Below are 23,405 nucleotides of genomic sequence, written 5' to 3'. Positions count from 1 at the left end.
TTGCAAGTTGGAGGCGCAGAGATAATGAGGGAACTAGGTGAAATATAGGTTTAGTTGCTTGGTCTTAACTGTACGAAATTGGTTTTGATTTTGTATAGCGGCTTAATCTTGAGAGTATTCAACTCTGGACAAGGTCCATGGGTTTTAAAGCATTTGCGGTTTCCTCGTTAAAAAAATCTTGTTGTGCCATTTACTTTTAATATCCGCATTATAATTGTTTTAGTATAATTAAAGTAAATTGCACTTTGTACGTTAACATGGCACTTGATATTGATCCCATTGGTTTCGGTTATTTCCGTACCTTTTATCAAGTGATCTCTTTGTTGTTGTATTGTCTCGATCCCATATCCATAGACAATCACACAAAGTGTATTGGCTTTCTCCACTTGCCTTTGATATTTAATTCACGAGTTAGGACAGTTCGGACTAGCCCTATCAAGTGGACACTGTGTTGAAATAGTCCATGAGTGATTGTATCTCCAAGAGGTTTATACACAGTGGGTCTTGTATAGGTTGTGATCTAAATAAAAGATTGTGGTGTATTTGGGTACCCTCGTCTTTTCAGGAGTATCTCCTTCGGTTCATAGAATAACATCCACTTGGAATTATGTCTCTATGGAGTCTGAAGTAGCATTCACATGAGCTTTTGATACATGGAGAATCTCGTTACCAACCCGATCCACGACAACGCTCTCAGTGGCCATGTTTTCTTCAATTTCACTATTTTGCACCTGTATAACAATTTTATGAGCAAGGATGCAAGACGATCGTCTAGAGGTTCGGAAACATGTTTTCTAACAAAGCCTTATTGAAGCTGTTTTAGACATCCTTGTACAAAGTGATGAACTATGAACAACTAGTAAAGGATCAAGACATGCGTCATATACCATTATATTCTTATGGATGTTCTCTATAATATATCAAAAATTCAAGTTCATCGACGAACGAGCTAAGAGAAGTGGGTCAAACATCGGATATCGTCACTGTAGAAAATTTTCTGAAATTCTCCTGGAACTTTTTTGTTTTGCTTACTTGGGACCCTAAACGAGCTCAAAGCTCAAAAAGCTTCTTTTCAATTGATGGGAAATTGTTTGAGCATAAAAAAGTTTGGGTAGACCATCAAAAACGGACATCTGGTGAAGATTTTATGGCGTTTTACTATAACTATTATTCCTGAATTTTCCTGAAAATGAGTTGCTATGGGATTCCTCATTTCATTCATAGTGTTTCTACATCAAGGAGTAAAACTCATGTTATAACAAAAACATACAAGATGAGGACTTACTTGAGAAGTCTCTAAGTCCTTTAAAGCATCGGCATTACCAGAGTCATTGGAATCACCATTCATTCCATTTGGTTCCGAATCGTGGTGATTTCCTTATTCGTCTTCCTCCGAAGATGATTGAGATACGTCGCCGCCTTGATCATCCATAGCTATTTCCTCATATAAACAACAATCATGAATATAAGGTTATTTTTTCAAAAATAATTACAATTAATCAAGAAAAATACTTACATCGACTTCTTCACTTCAGTTTCGGTTCCTTCATCTTCCTCATAGGATCCAACAATCTGAGTTGAGTTTTCAGCTGTGGAGAATCGAAGACCCTCTATGTTGTAAGGAGAAAAACCCTACAATGGAATAATAATATGATTTATTTCATGAACTCGGAGACGAAGAGAAGTCATTATGCAAGGTCACTAACCAAAGAAACAGGTGGAGGCTCCACGACGTTAGATAACATCATGTGACTGTTGCTTCTGACGAGGTGTCAACTCGCAAATAATAAATTCCTTACTTCTCTTTAAACTAACTAGTAGTATACGGATAAGCAGGGTCCTTCCTAAGGGAGAGTTGAGCTAAAGTTGTCAATTCAATTTCTAAATAACAAAAATGCAAATATGTGGATGAAAATGATCAAAGACTCTTTCTCAGCCACGAAACGTGAATCTTATTGATATAACTAGTTTCTGCAAAGTATCTTGTTAGTAACAACCCTAGAATAATTAGTACGCTCAATTTTCCGTTATTATCTCCTAATTTCACCAGATACGGAAGCGCTCAACTACCGGATTCTACTTATCAAGTTTCCTAGAAGTACGCTCTCTAGGTGTGGCTTAAACAAGTGATTTACGTTTTATGAAATAAGGTTGCTCATAGAGATGAACTCAAAAGAATGAATCACCTACTAGTGTCATTCAATACATACGAATACTTCACAAAATCCCATCGTTAATACTCATATAGTGCTACTTGTGTTTGTATTCTCTAGACAATTACGGGTCGAAGAAAACCAAAACTAGCAATATAATCATCAAGCAACCATTCAATTTTCAACTTAAACGATTGAAAAAAAACTCATAAACATTATTGGTACCGTAGAGAATGAACAATAATAAGACAATTGCAAGAAAACAAGCCTTTTAAATATCAATTTGAGTTCATGTCCCGGACGTTGGAGTCGTCCCTAATCAAGATGCTTAGGTACTGGAGTTCATGATATAAACAATAAAAGAAAAGATAACAAACTTTGTAAGCAAACCAAACAAACAACAACTGATGGTTGTGGTGGAATGATGTAGCTGGTAGTGGTGAACTCCGTGGCCTGGGAACAGTGAAATGATGATGGTTGCTGCTGCTGTAGTAGTTTCCGGCAGGTCTGCTGCCTTGGTGTTGCGAAGGTGGATGGAGGGTAAACAACAGGTGATGAATGTGTGTTGTTGGTGGTATGCTGGTGGATGCAGGTGTATATGAGATGGTAGCACTGGTGGAGGATATGCAGGTGATGATGGAGTAGTTATGATGCTGAACTATGCAAATAGGCAGGTACACGCGGATTGGTGAAGGTTTTGGAGAGGAGCAAAGCTCCTCCCTGCTGGAGATGCCGCAGTGGTGAGGGGTATATGATAGTTCGCTGTGGATAATGAGGGAGATGGCTATATGCAGGTGGTACAGGTGATGCAAGGAACTGGTGGTAGTTTTTCTTTTAAAGCTCGGTTCTACCTTGCGTCTACTCAATCCTGCAAATTCGAAACAGACAGGGACCCAAGTTTCCTAATTCGTCCCGAACTCTAAATCACCGCTTAATCTCTTCCATCCATTCACAATTAAACGACAGCAACTCACTTGCTTTGCTAACTTCCCGGCTTGAAACTCTTGCCCAAAACTGAAATAAACTGATGGCCTTTATCTTCTCTTCGCTGGCGTTGTCGAAACAACTCCTATCAATGCCAAATTCTCCTAGTAAACACCCACCTGAACCACAGCTTACTACAACAGGACTAAGCTGGTCCCAGCTGAATTTGATGTAAAGAACTATTCGTTCAGGCTTTTTCTCGAACAGGTGTTGTGCCATTTGCTGGTGTTACCAAATATGAACTGTTATTGATCCTCATACACATCTCCTTCCCTGCATTCACATTCCACACAAATTCGCACAACCCCATTACTCAAAATCATTTCATAACAATGGCAGCAATCTTCAGTGGCAGAGACAGGTAATAGAAGAGCTTATTTGTCCTTCTCTCTTGCTGAGATTTGAATTGGAACAAAACCCAACTTCAATTTCTTATGTGATCTTCTAAAACTTTATTAAATCAAGGGAAGTAGCATCGGGTATTCTTCCTTGTTTTCAGCTTGAAACTAAACCCGGAACAGATGCAAATATACCGTGTCCTTGCTTCCTTAATTCAAACATGTCATAACCCTTGATTCACACCCATTAAACCCATGGAAAGTACTTACACGAGCTATGGCACCAGCGACAGTCTTTTTTTTTTTGAAGGGGAAAAAAGGAAAAACAAAAAAACAAAAAGAAACTAGCTAGTAATAGAATGCTCAATCTCAATGATTTGAGCAATACAAGAAGGAGGAGGAGAGAGCCACTCGTTAGCAGAGTGAGTATCAGCAGCCAAAGCTGCTAAATTGTGTGCCACATTATTGGCAGACTTTTTGATATACCTGAACTCCACAGTATTGAGTCTTGCAGTGCGATCTTTGATTTTGTTTATCGTGTTCTGAATACGCCAATTAGTCTTTTTTGATAAGTCAAAAAATTGTATTGATCAAAAATAATATTTACAAGATAGTTTATGAGAAAAGAGGTCACAACAACCCCAAAAACTCAAAAAACTATTTAAAACGATAATAAGTCACACTGGGAAATTCAATAGAATGTAAAAAGGTCGGGCGACCAACAAAGTGTAACCCCACTCCATCTTCTAAAAAACATCCACGCTTAGCCATGCCATCTGCTGCAAAATTTTATTCACGAAAGGTGTGTGCAAACCTGATAGAGTCATAAAAATTCTTAATATCCATCCACCTTTGTTGTGCAAACCATGGAACACTATCATTCTCCAAAACAGTAATCACGCTAGAAGAATCCGAGTGAATCAAAATCTTCATGTAACCCCATTGAGTAGCCCATTCCAGACCAACAAGAATACCATATAGCTCCGCCAAAAAATTTGAAGTTATGCCCAAGCCAATGCACATAGCTCCAACAACCTCAGAATTGGCATTCCACGCCACCACCCCAGCTCCTGCCACCCCTGGATTTCCCCTCGAGGCACTGTCAGTACAAAGCAACAACTCATTATGATTTGGTGGCGTCCAATAACAAGCTTTAGGATCAATGTGTTTCACTTTTCTGAAGCTAACGCGGAAGAAATTAAGCACCTTCAGATCTGTCATCGTATTATGCATGAAACCCCTCATTCGCGTTGAGTACTCATGAATCAAGTTGAATACTCGTTTTTGGAAAAACGACCAGCAAGGATTCTTCTTCTCAAACACCTTCTTATTTTTTGTAAAGCATAACTCAGATCTCATCACCATGTTAGCCACCAGCCATAATTCCTTAATAATGCTACTACGCAGACGAGCTTTATTGTAAAAACTAATCAAGTTATATTCCGGTGGCATATCAAAAATAGCTACCAGCCACTCCCATGCTTTATTGAATACACCAATTAGGTTTGTACTGCCTGTGCTTAAGCGCATTTATATCCACCAGCGAGTCTCCTTGAATCACAATATTTCTGAAAGCTTTTCTTTTCGCCAATTCCACTGCTAGCATGTACGTCTCAGGCTCAACAGCCGTGCAGTAAGTGAAGTATCTATTCACACTGCGATGAAATGCATCAACATTATCTCTCGTGACAGCTCCACATGCATAACCCTTAGGCCCAGCAGCACCATCAAAATTAATTTTGATTCTATTCTCATTAGGGGGTTCCCAGCTGTCTTTACTAGACTCCAGATAATCACTCTCAGTTGGCATGGTCTCAGTCTCATCAACAGTAACCTCCATGTTATACCAATACATTGCTTCTTTGATGACTGAGTTTATGCAACATCTTTCTTTGTTGAAAACCACAACATTTACTATTTTCCATATAGCCCACCAAAAGCAAGCTACCATCTTCAATTTAGCATAGTCTTCTCCTTCCTCTAGCCATTGCTTAATGTAATCAGGTATAGAAATATTCGGTTGCTCACCTGTTCTTAGACTTAAATGGGAAGCAAAAAGGATTACTTGAGTGGTTTGACAGGTTAAAAACGGATGCTCTGTAGATTCAACACTTCTGTCACATAAGCTGCAATTATCATTAATCCCATGGATGTGTTTCCTTGTACTTTGAGCCACTGGAAGTCCATTCTTGAGCAGTCTCCACAGAAAGATTTGAATTCTTGGCGGTATATTTTTGACATTCCAAAATTTCTTCCATGGGAACACGGAATTGGTGGATGTTGATCGCTTTCTATCATTCATGGTTTTGAGGAAGGACTTTGAAGAAAACTCACCTTTTGGATGATGGGGCCATAACAGTTTGTCAGCAGAATCATCTGTATTCCCTTTAGGTAAATGAATCTCCATTATTTTTGTAACTTCAATTTGGTTGAACAGCTGTTGCATCTTGTTTTCATCCCATCTGTGTTCTTCTTGAATAATGAGCTCCTTCACCTTAACATTTGTACTCTCCTCATCATCTGTCTTCTCAGGTTTGTTGTTTATTAGGCCTGGTACCCATGGATCAGTCCAAACATTTATGTCTTCCCTAGTCATCACTGACCAACAACACCCATCTTTCATATCTTCCCTGACTGTCACCATTGCATTCCAAGTTGTTGAGCACCTGTTGGGTTTTTTGACCTCTCAGAAATTACCATTTTTCAGGTACTTTGCTTTCATAATCTTCCCCCAAAAACAATCCTCATCATTTAATAATTTCCAAACCAGCTTTGTTATCACTGCCTTATTCAGATCTCTGAGTTGTCTAATCCCCAAACCTCCTTGTTCCTTTTCAAGCTCAAAGTGCTCCCAACTTATTAAGTGCATTTTCTTGACCTCCTTGTCATGACCCCATAAGAAATTTCTCATTATTCTTGTCAGGTGTGCTATCGTTTTCTTTGGAATAAGAGATGTAGCCACATAAACGGTGGAATAAGCCCAAGTTCAGTTTTAATCAACATGGTTTTCCTTGCATGTGACAAATGAATTCTCTTCCATCCAACTGTTTTTTTCTCAAACTTGTCTTCAAGGAAATCAAAAGAAGAATTTAAGTGGGCTGGTTTAAGCAGCTGATGTTCCAAGTATTTATCAGTATTCTCCATATACTTCACTCCCAATATAGTAGCAACTTTAATCCTTCTGTGACCTTGAACTCCTTTACTGAAATAGACAGTTGATTTCTGCATATTTGCAGTCTGTCCAGACCAAGCCACATAGATATGAAGAATCTGTTGAAGTGTGTGGATTTTCTGGTTGTCTAAAGTGCCAAAAAGGAGCAGATCATCTGCAAACATCAAGTGTGACACAATAGGAGCATTTCTACAGATTTTATACCCATTATATAATGCATTTTCCTCCATTTTCCTCACTAACCACGACAGACCTGGAGAGCATAATATAAACAGATAAGGTGATAGAGGGAACCCTTTACGCAACCCTCTTTCACTCAAAAAATATCCCTCAGCTTGCCCATTAACTACAATAGAGAAACTGGATGTACTAATACAATTCATGATAAGCTCATGGGTATGCCCGACTATCCCAAACATTATAAGACAATAACTTAAAAACCTCCAGCTAACCCTGTCATAATCTTTACTAATGTAAATTTTTAGGGAAAAAGATCCTATGACAGAGCTCGATTTTGACATCGAATGAAAAACTTCTTTCGTTGTGACTATATTGTCTATAATTGATCTACCTGGGATGAAAGCCGACTGACTTTTATCCAGCAGATTGTCTAAATGCCTTTTAAGCCTTTGAGACAGTATCTTAGCAATAACCTTATAGATAATATTGGTTAAAGCTAGAGGTTTATACTTAGATGGGGTTGTAGGATGTTTTACCTTTGGAATCAGCACAATATTAGTGTGGTTTAACCCCCGAGGAAGAGTTGCTGAAGTGAAAACATATTGAATTGTCTGAGTTACCTCGCCTCCTACTGTTTCCCAACATTTTCTGTAAAAAAAGGCTGGCATACCGTTCGGTCCTGGGGCTTTCAAGCTCTTCATTCTCTTTAGTGTATTCCATATTTCCTCCGCCGAAGGCACCATCAAGATGTTATTGTTGCTAGTATTATCGATCTTCGTCTCAGCCTGGAAATGGATAGGATACTTGTCTTCATCTGGATCCTTCTTGAAAAGACTTGAGAAATGAGTAACCATATAGTGTATAATGTCATTTACTTCAGTTACCCATCTGCCATTTGGAAGTTTCAAAACATCAATTTGATTTTTCTTCTTTCTTTGTAGCACTAATAGATGGAATACTCTAGTATTTTTATCTACATTAGGAATCCAATTCGCCTTGCTTCTCTGCTCATAATATCTTTGTTGCAAGACATTTAGTTTATCAATATCCTCACACAACTTTTGCTCTTCTCTTCTTGTATCCCTTAAATGTGATTCCATCTGAACCTTTAGTAACCTCTCTTTATGGTCTTCAATTGCTCTGAAAATATTCCCAAAGGTCTTCCTGCTCCACTCATTCAGTTTATTGCCAACTTGCTTTAATTTCCACACATGCTGGTTTGACATCCAAGAATTGTGAACCACATCTTTGAACGCTGGGTGCTCAATCCAGTAATATTCAAATTTGTTTGTGTGTTTCCTCCTTCTCTTGTTAGTCCTTTGAGTATTTACCAGTATGGGAGCATGATCACTGCAGATTCGTGGTAGATGAAGAAACCCATTGTCTGGAAACATGAAGAACCATTCAGTATTGCAGACTGCCCTGTCAAGCCTCTCAAAGATTGGTTCATCCACCACAACACCATTGGACCATGTAAATGATGGACCTGTAACTCCCATGTAAGATCGCCTACCAAACACCAAGGATTAGATAATTGAGCAGTAAATTGAGACAGACCCTTCCAAAAATTGTTTCTAAGGTGATTCTGATGAGGCCCATAGACACATAGAAGATCCCAATCTCTCCCAATAAACTGATGTATTCGACAGTGGATGACATTTTTATCAGCAATTAACACTTCTAAATTAATATTATTCTCCCACAACACCACACTACCCCCACTTCTACCAATGGCTGGAACTGCCTTATAGTTATCATAATTCAAAGATTTAAACAATCTATAAGAATACAACTCACATATTAAAGTCTATGTTAATAAAAAAATTTGAGGGTTGCAGGCCCTGAGAAACGCTTTCAGATTACGGACTGTCGAGTTGTTTCTCAATCCTCGACAGTTCCAAGAGAAGATCAGCATTTCTCTTGTGGTTGATTTTGGGAAGCCACCACACCCCTCTGAATTTGAATGTCATATCCTTGCTTCTTTGCTGGAGTATCAATTTCCATGGGACTTGCAGCTCTTTTCGACCCACTCGAGCACCCTTCATAGTAACTTTCTTGTTGAACATTTCTCGAAATCCTTGCATTTCTCTTCCACCATGCTTTCTTCTTCTTTGAATTAATTTTTGTTGTGGATGTCGTTGAAGACGATATGTTGTCTTCTGAATTTTGAGGGGGATTTTTAGGGTTTGATTGCATCAGACTAACATTTGGATATAAGGTTTTTCCCCCAACTGTTTGGGTGTAACCATCGCATTTTGTGTGGGTTTGACTGAACCCAAACCCATTACCGAAACCGTTCCAGAAACCCATTTTGTAATCTTGATACCCTCCTTAGTCTTACGTGAAGAATACCCACCTCCTATCTCGTGCTGATCCACAAGAGTGTTTTTTTATCCTTAATTTCACTCGACATTCTCTGCATCATTGTCTGCGTCTCTACTGCCTTTTTGTTTTTAATGCCAGGTGGGTGCATTAGATCTGCTAACGTCATGTTACCCTTACCTTCCTTTATTACAACCTCACCATCCCCTAATTTGACAGTTCCAGAGTTTGTTATGCTCCCCACTTCCCTCTTTTCTGCTATCTGATACATACCACCATCGTATTCCACCACGTCATTCACCAATGTTCTCTCTCTTCCAACACCCTTGGATCCATTCATCCTCAGAGCCTCTAAATATAGATGTAGATGTCGTGTGTCGTCCATCTCACCCTCCATTCTATTTCCTTTGATCAATGGTTCTTAAACGTTTACAGTCATCTTCTTCACTGCATCGATGCATTGGTTGATGTTGAGAATGAAAAAGCGCGGGTCTAACAACCTCACCCAATATTTCAATTAGCAATCTGTATGGACTAACTCCAATATACTTTTATGAGAATCAACTAGACAGTTAGACTTAATCAATAGAAAAGTATATCAAAGAGTTATTATATCTCTATCTCTTGATTTAAATCTTACTCAAGCAATCTGCGAGTCTCGATTAAATACAAGACAGATAAACTTGTACGGTACCAAAAACCAATGTCCAAGGATCAATCAATTTCCAATCAACAACCAAAGATTGGATTTCACAATTGATCTATACAAACGCACAGCCTGTGATATTTCAATTATATAACAAAATATAATGCGGAATATAAATAACACAGACACCAGAAGTTTTGTTAACGAGGAAACCGCAAATGTAGAAAAACCCCGGGACCTAGTCCAGATTGAACACCACACTGTATTAAGCCGCTACAGACACTAGCCTACTATAAACTAACTTCGGTCTGGACTGTAGTTGAACCCTAATCAATCTCACACTGATTCAAGGTACAGTTGCGCTCCTTATGTCTCTGATCCCAACAGGATACTACGCACTTGATTCCCTTAGATGATATCACCCACAACCAAGACTTGATACGACCCAAAGTCGAAGACTTTAAAATAAACAAATTTGTATCACACAGAAAAGTCTACAAAGATAGATAAATCTGTCTCCCACAGATAAACCTAAAAGTTTTGTTCTGTCTTTTGATAAAAATCAAGGTGAACAAGAACCAATTGATAAACCAGACTTATATTCCCGAAGAACAGCCTAGTATTATCAGTCACCTCACAATAATCCAAATCGTATGGTAGCGAAACTAGACATTGTGGAATCACAAACGATGAGACGAAGATGTTTGTGATTTCTTTTTATCTTGCCCTATCAGAGATATAATCTTTAGTCAATTATTCCAATTGAACTCGTGCATAGAAAATGGCAAGATCAAATCGTTCAACTACAAGAGAATTAGTTTCGTATGGCTTCACAATCCCAATGAAGTCTTTCAGTCGTTAATCGACAGGTTCTCGAGAAGAAACCTACGATTAAAGGAGAATCGACTCTAGCAAACCAATTAGTATCACACAGAAGGTGTGGGGATTAGTTTTGCACAATTGCTAAACGTCTCCTTATATAGTTTTCAAATCAGGGTTTGCAACCTAGGTTACCTTGGTAACGAAGCATTCAATATTCACCATTAGATGAAAAACCTGATTTATTTAAGCTAATATCTTTCAACCGTTAGATCGAAACTTAGCTTGTCACACACAAATGAAATGTATTCATTTAGGTTTGAGTAACGGTACCTAAACGTGTACATTGGTTGGTTCACAAATGGTTAGCCATATGAGTGCTTTCATATCAACCGTATTTATCTTTCTCATAACTAGTTCAAATGACCCATAAGAACTAGTTCAAGAGTTGTTTAATTTCTTAGGTCTTTATACATAGACACAACTGAAACAAAATCGGTTTGATTCATTTGAATCAATTCATGAACAATATACCCACGGTTTGCAAAGATTGTATTCCTTATAATTTATTGTTTTAAGTCCTTGAACTACCGATTTGAGAAATAACCAGCTTGGGTATGCGTACGGGTATGCGTACCTAGGCTACCGGATTTTGAGTTGGTTTTAGTTTCCAAACTCAGCAGACTTTTTCGGGTGAAAAAGTTCCGCCAGTACGCGTACGGGTACACATACCTAAGGTGACTGGTTTTTGAGTTCGTAAACTTCAAACCCAGCAGAATTTCACGGACGTGAACTTCCGCTAGTATGCGTACGAGTACGCATACCCAACCTGTCTCCTTAACCAATACCGCATGCACATATATGCACGCACTTGGTTTCCGGCACATGGATTTATACACAAATGTGCGAACACACTAAATGCCTACATCCATAGGTGGTTACATATTCTCAACTCTACATTTCAATCATTGAAACATTTTTCTATAATGTTATAATAGTCGTTAGACATAATGAATCGACTATCGTCATCAAAGCTATTTTCAAGATTCAAACGTCATCATGACTTTCGTCACGGGTAAAGATGAAGATGGTTAAAGCAAAAGCTTACCAACACGTATTTCGAGAAAAAGATAGGCGAGTAAACTCGGCTCAAAATAGCAAATGTGTATGTATGAAAACTATCATACTTATACGACTGTTGTCTCAAGAGTAGCAGATAGAGTAGATAGACTTTTGAGTGACAAGATGAGTTCAAGTCTCCACATACCTTTTAGTCGGATGAAGTTCCACCGGTTCCTTGAGTAGTTCTTCGTCTTTGAAAGATAATCGCCACGGAGTCTGGAGCTCAACTATTCCTAACTATCCTAGACCGAGACTTAGTCATAAGTATACTAGAAATCAAGACATATAGTTTTGATCACTAATGTTGACAAACATGCTTGATATAGCAACGCATGCGAGTTCGACCGAGAAATGCTCTAGCAATCTCCCCCTTTGTCAATTTTAGTGACAAAACTATCAATACATATGGATTACAAAATAAATAAAACTTTGTAGCTTCTTGTCCACATGCTTGATCTCCTTGGCGCTTCAACATTACTCGAAAACTTCGTATTTTCCAAGTACTCCCATGATTCCAAAGGTTGTAAGTTTAGCATCATAGTTTTTGAAGTACCGTAGCCATAACAATGAGAAAACAAAAGCTCTCGATCATTGTTATACAATGTCATAGTATTATTACACATTATCAAAGTTCTCATATCACAACTTCGACAACAATACTATGGTAATATGTATCACTACCCCTTAGTCAATACTTCGTCTCAGCACGAAAACCACTCCCCCTTACATAATGATCCGAAAACCATATGTATTTGTAGTGTGAACTACATATTAATTCTCCCCCTTTTTGTATTTGATGGAGAGACAAGAAGTCCTTGCTAAGGCACAGACGGACATGGCTGCAACTCAGAAAGAGGTACTCACTTTCCTCAAGACCTTAACTAATTGGTTACCACAAGAGCCAAGACATCCCCTGGAGCCAACAAGGAACGCATTCAACGCACCCGGAGAAGGTACTTCAGCGGAGCGGGCCTACATGGACCTGATCAAAGAAGCTATAAACGACATACTCGGTCTCCTCATCAAGATGACATCAGATATGAGTGGTCCTGTCACGGAGACTTCTACACTGAGGACTGATCCTCACAACGATCCTCCTCAAGTCAATAGTTTCACTATGAACCAGAGGCCGGTGGATCAGGAAGCGGCTTCAGTGGAAATTTTATGCGAACTTTTACACCTCTCGAAGAATCAGTGGGCGGAGACGTTTGCTGCAATCAACCAGAGGAAGGTCACAACCATGCCCTACATGTTATCGCATGCATCAAGGATTCAGAGTTCAAGAGGGCCCTTATCGACACAGGAGCGTCTTCGAATGTGATTACTCTCAAGACTCTCAGGACAGCAAAGGTTCGCCCGTGCAAGATCGTACGGAAGCCTACTACAATGACAGACTTCGAGGGAAACCAAACCAACACGTACGGGTATATAAACCTAAATTTATCTGTAGGGCCCGTCCAGTCAAAGGTGAAATTCGAAGTCATAGAAAGAGAGACAGATAACCACATAATATTGGGGAGACCGTGGCTTCATGACAGTAGGATTGTCCCTTCGACATATCACCAGTGCCTGAAGACTATGCTGAATAAAGAAGTCGTTCGTATCCCTGCATCGTTGTCTCCCTATGCATCGATATGTGGAGTGGAATTGTTTGAACCAAAAGAAGCTCCGCAAGAAGGATCAGACAAAGTTCGTTGCATCCCACTCCCCACGTGGGCGTTAATTCAGGAGGAGGACCGACTCGCATCATTGAGGGCTAAGCCCCACGATGCATCTTTGCTGACAAGGTGTTCTTCTTCATCCGGTGAAGCCGCAACCCACACTCACGCTAAGAGGGAACAAATGTTTTTGGAAAGCAGTGACCAGAAAAGAAAAACGGACAGATCGGGTGTTGCGCGGATTTCAGAGACTTTCACAAATGCTGCCCCAAAGACGATTTTTCTCTACCTAACATTGACATGTTAGTAGACTCCATCAGCGTACACGACATGTTCTTCTTCATGGATGGATATAGCGGGTACAATCAGATAAGTATGTACGAGCATGACGCAAGTAAGACAACTTTTCGAACTCCTCTCGGAAATTTTTATCTTGTAATGCCATTTGGCTTAAAGAATGTCGGTGCAACGTATCAACGCTCTATGACGGTAATATTCCACATACCTCAAGGGAAGAAGCCTCAAGAAGATAACGATGTCCGCGCGTCATGTCGAGAAAGATCCGGGCGAATCACTCTATCAGACGATGGTGCATGTCTATCGTGCTATGTTGGAGAATCTGCGCTTTTGGTCATCCTCTGGACTTCGTGAAGATGTTGAACGCTCATCTACAACAACATCTGCCCTGCTAGAAAGAACCATGTCTGCCAGTAATTAAGAGCCTCATGATGTTCGTTACTCAACATACATCTCGCCAACATGCAATACAACCTTCAGCCTTCCGTCAGCAGTTTCGGTGAAGCAGTAAGAGGAAAGCCACCGAGATACAACATCATGCGCGTCCAAAATTGCAAACTTCAACTCCAGTACCACATGCACGACTACCACAATGATGAAACAACGTCCAAGATATTCCATATATGGATCGACGGTAACTATATCAATGTGAGACGCTTTCAGAATTTGTCTCCCGTGAAAGAAGTAGTTGCGTTACCGAAGGAGATTGCACCTGGGACTTAAGAGGATGCCAAGTTCGTGCAAGTTGCTACCACGCCTCTCCCTTCCAGTCTCTTCTGATCACAGCTGCTGCCAATAACCCTCGTCGATTGATACCATCCAGAGATTCACCATATCAACGACCACTACGTACAAAAGACCCATCGGGTATACAAGATGGAGCCACGTAGACCACGCTTGGGGACTGAGGCTTAGCATGAAATTCCTTCGCCGTCAGTCAAGAACTTCTTCAACACAAGAGAGATGGTCAATCAAGAAGCATGTAATTCGCAAGGGGAAACCTAACTGAAGAAGAGGTCGCTTCAACACTCTCTCCAGCAGAAGTCGCTTCAACGCTCCCTCCACTAAAAGCTGCTTCAACGCTTCTCTCCAGGAGCCTCCTCCATGCTCGCTCCAGAAGCTGCTTCAACGCTCTCCGGGACCTGCTCGCTCTAGAAGCTGCTTCAACGCTCTCTAGGACCCGCTCGCTCCAGAAGCTGCTTCAACGCTCTCCAGGACCTGCTCGCTCCAGAAGATGCTTCAACACTCTCCAAGACCTGCTCGCTCCAGAAGATGCTTCAACTCTCTCTAGGACCTGCTCCCACCAGAAGCTGCTTCAACGCTCTCCAAGACCCGCTCGCTCCAGAAGCTTCTTCAACGCTCTCCAAGACCCGCTCGCTCCAGAAGATGCTTCAACGCTCTCCAAGACCCGCTCGCTTCAGAAGCTGCTTCAACGCTCTCCCGGGCCTGCTCGCTTCAGAAGATGCTTCAATGCTCTCTGCAGGACCCACATTCACAATTGAGCACACAAGGTTCATTTTTGAGCAAAGCAAGCACGCAGTGGGTCCCACGTTCGAGTGAAGCAAGCAACAAGGTCGGTGTTTGGTCAAGGCAGCAAGGCCGGTGTTTGGTCAAGATAGCAGGGTCGGTGTTTGGTCGAAGTAGAAAGGATGACACTCGAGCAAGAACATCAACCGTACGGGCAAAGCAGGCACGCAGTGGACCCACGTTTAACCGAAGCATGCACAACAAGCCCACGTTCGATCAAGCAGGCGCATGATGAGTCCCAAGGTTGAGCGAAGTAGGTGGGCCCACATGCCTATCAAACAGGTGCAACATCGTGACGTTTGGTCGAAGCATATACATGGTGGGGTCCACATTCGTCCAGGGTTACATGCACGGTTTTCTATGGAGAGGAGCATACAAGTTTTATTCCCTTCTTGGCTCAAATACCCGAAGGAGGAAACCAGTTCCACCGAGGTCGTGGTCACACCTGGCATACTCACACAGATGATTGCCAACACGGCTGGCCAGAGTACCTCCAGGTAAACTTCCTTTATCTTTTCTTCTTACGTGCATACTGTCACCATCTCATGCCTACCCCACAATGATGTAACCATTGTGTGCTAGGAAGGGGACTTAATGTTGATGGTAGATTTCGTTCAAGGTTAAAATTGTAAAAGCCAAATTAATACGCTGACATCCTGCAGATGATAAAGCTATCTGATAAGTGATGAGTACCTCTTAACTTTACTAATTCACCTAGAATGGAGCATGTGGCAACAATCCCAGTATTCTGTGAATTAAATACACAAAATTCATCCAGGATGGAGCATGTAACAACAATCCCGAAAAACCCTGTGAATTTTTAGCATTATTTATAATGCATGATTAACCTTGTATTTCTTGTGTTGTTCCCACAGAACTCTCATTATTGGTGTGGCATGATGACTGAGTGTTGCTCTCAGCAGAGTAACGCGAATCTCCAAGTACTAATAGTGAGGCATGCACGAGATACCCGTACAGGCTATATCTCTCGGTGTATTATATTAGCCCGATTGAGATCTCTCGGTGTGTTATACTAGCCCGATTGAGATCTATCGGTATGTTATACTAGCACGATTGAGATCTCTCGATGTGTTATACTAGCCCAATTGAGCATATCTGGACTGCCCGTGTCAGTCTCAGAAACAATCACGACCACGTAAGTTGGCCGCATGATTTAACCAACCTAGACGATCCTCAGCAGGATCAGGCTACCACCTTGATGACCATCGGCGGTCCCGTTTTTGCCCTGGTCGGTCGAATACATACCACGCCTCCCAAACAACCACTGAACGCCAGCCTAAAGTAGGATGTTTAGGCTGGTGTGGAGCAGCTTAGAAAATCTTGTACGCACAAGACTGCCAATGTCGGTCTCAAAACAGATCGCGGCCGTCCAACTTCGCCCGCATGGTTGGACGACATAGATCGTCCCATGACCGGTTGGACAAGCATTGTCCTGCACACCGGCGGGCCCCCTTTCTACTTACTTGACCGACCTTCTCACGACCTAGCCAGGAGGAGCAAACGCTTGCTCGAAGTTCGGCCGGCGTGATGCTTTAAGGGTCACAGGAAAGTCCACTAGTGTCTTAAATTGATCACGACCATCCAACTTCACTTGCATGATTGGATGGCTTAGATCAAGCCTATGACTGTGGGACATGTACCCACATGCTCACCACCGGCTCAATGTGGGCCCCACATGGTCCGCCTCCCTAAAGGAGGAGCATAGCTTTCCAAACCGTTAGGTTGAAGTCGTGTACACACGAACGATCCAAAACCCTAATTAGGATTTGCGGCATGTTACATGTATCGATAATCGATCACGAGCGTCCATCTTCGCAAGCTTGGACGGTGGGTGTAGATGTAAACTTAAAAGGTCCCGAGCATGTCAACATGATCACCGTGGTCCCATCTACACGCATGACCGATCGACCAAGGCCAATCATGGCTGAACGTCTCGAAACGCGCGCCCGAAGTAGGCATGTCACGCGGCTTCCAACTCATTTGCGGCAACGGATTTCTGCCGCAAACCGATCTCAACGACTCAACTTTGCCGCACAAATTGAGTGGCTTAGATCACATCTTCATGGGACAGTGAGGTACGAACGTGTACACCGGCAATCCGTCTACACGCATGCCTGGTCGGTCTTGCCAAAAACGTCTCCCATGTTTGGATTAGACCAAGCTGAAGAGTGATGCTCGTGCACCTCTTCAAAACCCTAAAACTTCATCAACGGTCACAGATGAACGTCATATATCATCTCGTCCGTCCAACTCTACCAACTTGGTTAGGCAGCCCAGGCTAGGAGTTAAATGGCCAATAAGGTGTCGTGGTGATCATCATCAGTCACTTTACCACATCATGTGATCGGCCAAGGGAGGGCTTGCCTACGTAACCTCCAAACGATCACTTGAAGGTAGTTATGCATGCAGCTGTTTTAAGACGCTTAATCCGCGGCTTACTCCGATAAACTTTAAAACAACGATGATTCATGCATATTGAATGTATTCGATGCATTACATGCATACAATACATACGATATTTCATAAATATCGGTTTCCCAAATAACTTAGTTATTTAACCTAGCACCGTATGCTACCTTATGTGGGTCCCACGATCCACACAATCGAGACATCAAGCATGTCACAAACTAGGGGATACATACTAGGGTATTGGTCTGGCGGTTTACAGTGTGCAGCGTGCAACGCGCCATCACAAGAACGTGTCAGGAAGACATGGACGATTAGTGATGATGGGAGAAGTGGGAAAGACTGATCGTGTGACACTAACACGACTCCACTAATCCATCACTCCACTTCCCACGAGAGATGAGGTTAGGCTCAATGACTTGTATAAATAGGTTCTCCTCCCTATTTCCAAAAGACAGACAAGACAGAAACCAAGTGTTGATACAACGTATTCAAACACACAGAGCTTTGCTAAACATTATTGCAAGCCAGTTCGGTATTCTGGTACAAGTCAAAAACAACCAACACCTTCACACTCTCAACACCTTCATCTCTTCCCTCCCTAAGATCAATCCCATCTCCTTCACTTTGTAACCGAAGCAAGTCTGGAACGACCATTTCTTGGTTTAGACCAGAATTGTATAAATTGATCTCTCAAATCAGAAAGCACTCTCGTGCAGTGCATTTGTTTAGGGTTTAGATTCGTTTCTCATCCACACACCCCCAAATTTACCAAAAACCGCAGAAACAGTTTTCACCCATAAACAACACCTCAAAAATCATAAGAACAATAAGCAAACCTCTAACCTCTTCTTTAGTTGCATTTAGCAGAATAATAGTATCGTCCGCAAACTGTAGGTGAGTTACCATTGTGCCTCCTTCCTTTACTTGAAAACCTGTAATCAATCCCTTCTGTCGAGCATCTTCAAGAAGACAAGACAACACCTCAACCACTAGTAAGAAGATAAAGGGTGACAAAGGGTCACCTTGTCTAATACCTTTAGATGGCTTGATTCTTTCAGTCGCTGCACCATTCACCAACACCGAGAAATGAGCTTCTGTAACGCATCATCTAATCCACTTGATCCACTTTGCACCAAAGCCATTTTTCTCTAAAATTGCAAAAAGAGAGGGCCAATTGACATTGTCAAATGCCTTCTCCATGTCAATTTTGCAAAGAATACCTGGTCTTCTCTGTCTTAATCTTCTATCGATGCATTCATTAGCCACTAAAATACCATCTAAAATCTGTTTATGCTTCACAAAAGCTCCATGTGCACTCGATATAAGTTGAGGAATAACCACTTTAATTATGTTAGCCAAAATTTTAGATACTACCTTGTAGAAGCTACTAATAAGACTAAGAGGCATGTAATCCTTAGGAGTTGAAGAATCTTCTTTCTTAGGTATCAGCTTTATGAAGGACATGTTCAATCTCCAATCCTCTTTACCTATGGAATGAAAATCTTTAATAGCTCGCATCATATCACCTTTCAGAATTCCCCAACAACATTTGTAAAATTCCATGTTGAAGCCGTCCGGACCTGGTGCTTTATTAGCACCAAAACTCTTGATTGCATTGTACACTTCATCTTCCTCAAAATCCCGTTCAAGACGTGCACTCTGCTCATGGTCAATTGACTCAAAAGAGATATTATCAAAACTATGAGTCACAGGAGAAGATGCAGTGAAAAGAGAAGTGTAATATTGTTTGATTTCATTTCTTATTGTTCTTTGATTAAAGATATCCACACCTCCAGTTTCCAATTTTGAAATACAATTTCTCTTCCTCTTAACAGAAGCAATTCTATGAAAGTAACCTGTATTTTTGTCTCCCTCCAGGAATCCTCTAAATTTTTCTCTTTGAAAAGCCATTCTTTCTCTTATAATTTTTAGCTCATTTAATTTTAAAAGATCCTGAATTCTTTCCTCTAAATCATCATCAGATAAAGGATTGTCTTCTTCTAGCAGATTCAATCTTTTGATGTTATTATTCAGATCATCTTCCTTCCTTTTAACGTCACCAAAAGTTGTCTTACTCCAACTTTTTAAGAAGAACTTCAAGTTTTACAATTTCCTGAAAAACACATAACTAGGTGTTCCTGTGAAGTCCATTGAATTCCACCATAATTCAACATTCTTGTAAAAATCTGGATGCTTTAGCCAATGGTTTTCAACTTTAAAATAAAAATGGTACCTGAAATTTGGTTCCAAATCCAAGAGAATAGGGTTATGATCCGAAATTGTTCTCACCAAAGCTGTTTGTAAAGACAAACTGAATGTTGCATCAAAAAGAGAACACACTAAGAATCCATCAAGACGGCAAAGCAAAGGGTCTGGTTGTTTGTTAGACCACGTAAAAGCACATCCATTAAGAGGAAGGTATACCAATTCCTGTGTAGTGATAAAATCATTAACAAAACCCATGTTCCTTACAATCCTTCTCCCTTATTTCTTTCAGCATTGCTCCTAACAACATTTAGGTCACCCATTACACACCAAGCAGCATCACTCCACCTTCGAACTTCAGCAATATCACTCCAGAATCCAACCCTGAGTGTATAATCACAAGGAGAATATACGTTTGAAGCAATAAAAGAAAAACCCGTAACTTTGCATCTCAAGATAACTGAGATTGAATTAACTCCTTTCCTGGTACCCAAATTATCAAATTTATTATTGTCCCAAATAATAAGTAGAACACCACTATTTTCATTAACACCTTGAGAAGGAAGAAATTCCCAGCCGAAATCAGAATCAAACCAAAGTTTCCCACTGAGACATGGCACTGATTTTTGTTTCCTGAATAGAGTAAACAGCACACCGGTGAGCAGCTATTAGATACTTGACTGCAATTTGCTTTGCATAAGCATTTAAGCCTCTAATGTTCTAGGTGATGAATTTAGTTCCCATTGGAAACCACCATCTCCCTTGAGCTTACATTTTCCATTTATTCATTAATATCCTTAGAGCCTTTTGATTCATTAGATTCATAGCTATCTTGAGATTTATTCCCCTCTGCAATGGCTTTATATCTATCTCTATACTTCAATAAGATTTCCTCAATTACTTCCTTTGCCTTTGTTTCATCTTTCGAAGTAATGACACCCAATTTGCTTCATAATTCAAAAACCATATCTTAGAAGTAGAGAAGATTACTTCAGTAGATTCAATTTTGTTTCCTTGAAGTTCTCCCAAATTAATTACAATTTTGTCTTCCACCACATTGCAAAAAGATATTAGCAGAAGGAATCACTTGAATTGGTAGAGTTTCATGTACAATATCTAGAGAACTTATCACCTCATTAGGCATTACCTCAGTCTGACTCTCATGCAAAACCAATTGAAGGTCGTCAGCCACAGCCGAGGAAATAAACCGTTGGTTTGCTGTCGAATCCAAATTCTCCACGGCAAAAATGGGAACACCAACTGCACATCCATTCTTACTAGAAGAAGCTTGGTCTACAGATTTTGGTAGCGCATCAGCATGAATGGGAACCCAAACTCCACATCCAATATCACATTGAGCTCCATCAGCCTCTGCATCCAAAATACTATCAATTATTTCCATCCTAGATAGGAAGGATACCTCTCCTACACATCCTGCACCATCTAAAACTTGAAACTGATTGACAGTAGAGATAATAATCATGTCCTGGGAACAACACCCCTACCATTCTCCTCAAAAACAGAACTATTAATCTCTCTCTCTGTGATCTGATTGAGTCCACCATCAACCACACCACCAGAACCATAAAAATAATGTTCACCCCCCCCCCCCCCCCCCTGAACATTTCTTTCTGTGGACGAGCTTGCTGAGATTTTCGAGTTAGTCATTGAATTTGACTTGTTCTCCAATACAAGGATTGAGTTCGTACCTCGATGAGTCTGATTTGACTCGACTGAGACCTTTTCATGGGTTGACATCAGGATAGAGGGAGAAGTATAGTTTGAATATGAAAAATGTTGATCAAATTCATTAATCATCTTAGTATACTCCTCTATTGATTCCCTTTTCTTCGGATCGAATTTGAAGTCATATTCGATCGAAATTGCCCATTTTTGGTCTCCATCTTCTACTACAGAAATCGCCGGAATATCAACAAAATTCCCTCTGCTGAAAAAATTTGAATTTGCAAGCTTCAACGAGCTAGTTGCAATCTCAATTAATCCGCCTAACGAATCTCCAATGGTTTTGAATAGCTTAAAACTCCAAAATCTTCTTAGAATTCCACGGATCTTTAGCCATTTTCCAAGTTTAGTCATTGCATGGATTGGGATAATAAGATCACGTGATGGAGCTATCATGTCTGAAGTTGCTTCCTTCAATAAAGAAACTTATTCCTTGTCACAGAATTGTGAGATGTGAACACCAGTGTTATCCACGATAATCTTCCTTGGCTTCCACAGTTCAATCCAATATTCCTTTTCCAACAGAACTTTAGCATTTTGTTCATCAATAATTTCAAGGTCAATAAAAGAATCCCACATCAATTGCATTCTTAATTCCTTCGCCAGTCTTTGCCATCTAATGAATCCTTCAACTCGAATCCATCCCAAAAAAGGCTTATGATGAACAACCCTCAATGGTAATGCCTGAATGAAATCAGATTTAGCAGGAATTGCCTGAGGTGTTTTCCTGATCAAGTTATTTTCTTTCAACAGTTGGTGTATTTCCTTACACCGAACAACCCAATAATAGCCCCCATCACCCCTGGAATGCACAACACATATGATCAATCACCATCTCCTCTTCTTACTCTTGAGATCCTAAAATATCTTCCTGCCTCATTCTCCCTTACTTCACAAAGATAAGATGATTCGCCTTATCTTCTTGGCCATCTCCTCCTCTCACATGAATGATCTCTTCCTTCCTCCAGTACATCCACCAGCCAACAAGCAACATCAGCTGGAAACTGAATCCATGAATTGAATCCATTCCTTTTTCTCTCCTCCAATCTTAGTTCTTTAGATCCAATCGAAATCAGGAAAATTTTCCTCTCAAGGTAGAGCGTTTTTTTCGCTCCCTCTCTCTCCATCGTTTCCTTTACTACTGAGATCTGATAGAAAGTTAGTTTTTTATATAATCCAACATTCAGTTTGAAAGTATGTCATTAATTTCCCGCAACAAGGTACATAACCACATAAAACTAGAACACAATATCCCTTACAATTGTATTGGACAACTGATTCCTAATAACAAACAGGGGGAAAAGATCAAGGAGGACGTTCCTGATAGGATATTGACTGACGACAATTGGTGGAAATTGAAGATCAAGGAGGAAAACAAATTTATCAAGAAGAAAGAGGTTGAAGATAGTTTTCATCAGCAGCTTCTTTGTTTGAAGAAGTTATCATCCCTTAAAGAAGAGGTGCAACAACAGAGATTCCTTGAAGGGTTTCAATGGATGTACTTGAATAGATTTTTGAATCTTTCAGGATTTCAAACTTGAACACTACTATCCATGAAGCCCGATCGTGATCCTGTCGCTGAAATCGGAGAAGGAGGTAACATCCAACTCACCTGGACTACTCCTTCACTAAGGTTACCAAATAACAAACTATTAGTATTGGATGAAGGTGTCCCTTATTGATTACCCACACAAACTATGAACGGTTTGGTATTCATTACCACCTGGAATAAAGCAGCTTTTCTTTTATACTAGTTTTTACACCCATGCAGTGCACATGCCTAGATATCTTGTATGAAAATTATGTCTT

General features: G+C 40.5%; 2 protein-coding genes and 1 long non-coding RNA gene across 3 annotated transcripts; all 3 read right to left on the bottom strand.

Moving 5' to 3' along the window:
- Positions 1 to 321: 321 nt before the first annotated feature.
- Positions 322 to 3,883, bottom strand: LOC113357727. The gene is made up of 4 exons (XR_003363894.1): positions 2,531 to 3,883; positions 1,517 to 1,632; positions 1,286 to 1,434; positions 322 to 731 (listed from the first exon to the last, which is right to left on the bottom strand). It is a non-coding gene; the product is annotated as an uncharacterized LOC113357727 (long non-coding RNA).
- A 381-nt stretch (positions 3,884 to 4,264) lies between these two features.
- LOC113360150 (putative hydrolase EbsB) lies at positions 4,265 to 4,696 on the bottom strand. The gene has a single exon (XM_026603690.1). It carries the CDS (start codon positions 4,694 to 4,696, stop codon positions 4,265 to 4,267), a length of 432 nt encoding a protein of 143 aa, XP_026459475.1.
- A 262-nt stretch (positions 4,697 to 4,958) lies between these two features.
- LOC113360149 lies at positions 4,959 to 6,119 on the bottom strand. The gene has a single exon (XM_026603689.1). The coding sequence runs from the start codon at positions 6,117 to 6,119 to the stop codon at positions 4,959 to 4,961; it is 1,161 nt and encodes a 386-aa protein (XP_026459474.1).
- Positions 6,120 to 23,405: the final 17,286 nt, after the last annotated feature.

The sequence above is a fragment of the Papaver somniferum genome, chromosome 3 (genome assembly GCF_003573695.1).
Source record: "Papaver somniferum cultivar HN1 chromosome 3, ASM357369v1, whole genome shotgun sequence".
NCBI lineage: Eukaryota > Viridiplantae > Streptophyta > Magnoliopsida > Ranunculales > Papaveraceae > Papaver > Papaver somniferum.
This window is presented reverse-complemented; position numbering and strand designations above follow the sequence as displayed.

Coding starts and splice junctions, on each gene's coding strand:
- LOC113360149 (XM_026603689.1), bottom strand. CDS start 6,119: ATGGTGACAGTCAGGGAAGATATGAAAGATGGGTGTTGTTGGTCAGTG.
- LOC113360150 (XM_026603690.1), bottom strand. CDS start 4,696: ATGACAGATCTGAAGGTGCTTAATTTCTTCCGCGTTAGCTTCAGAAAA.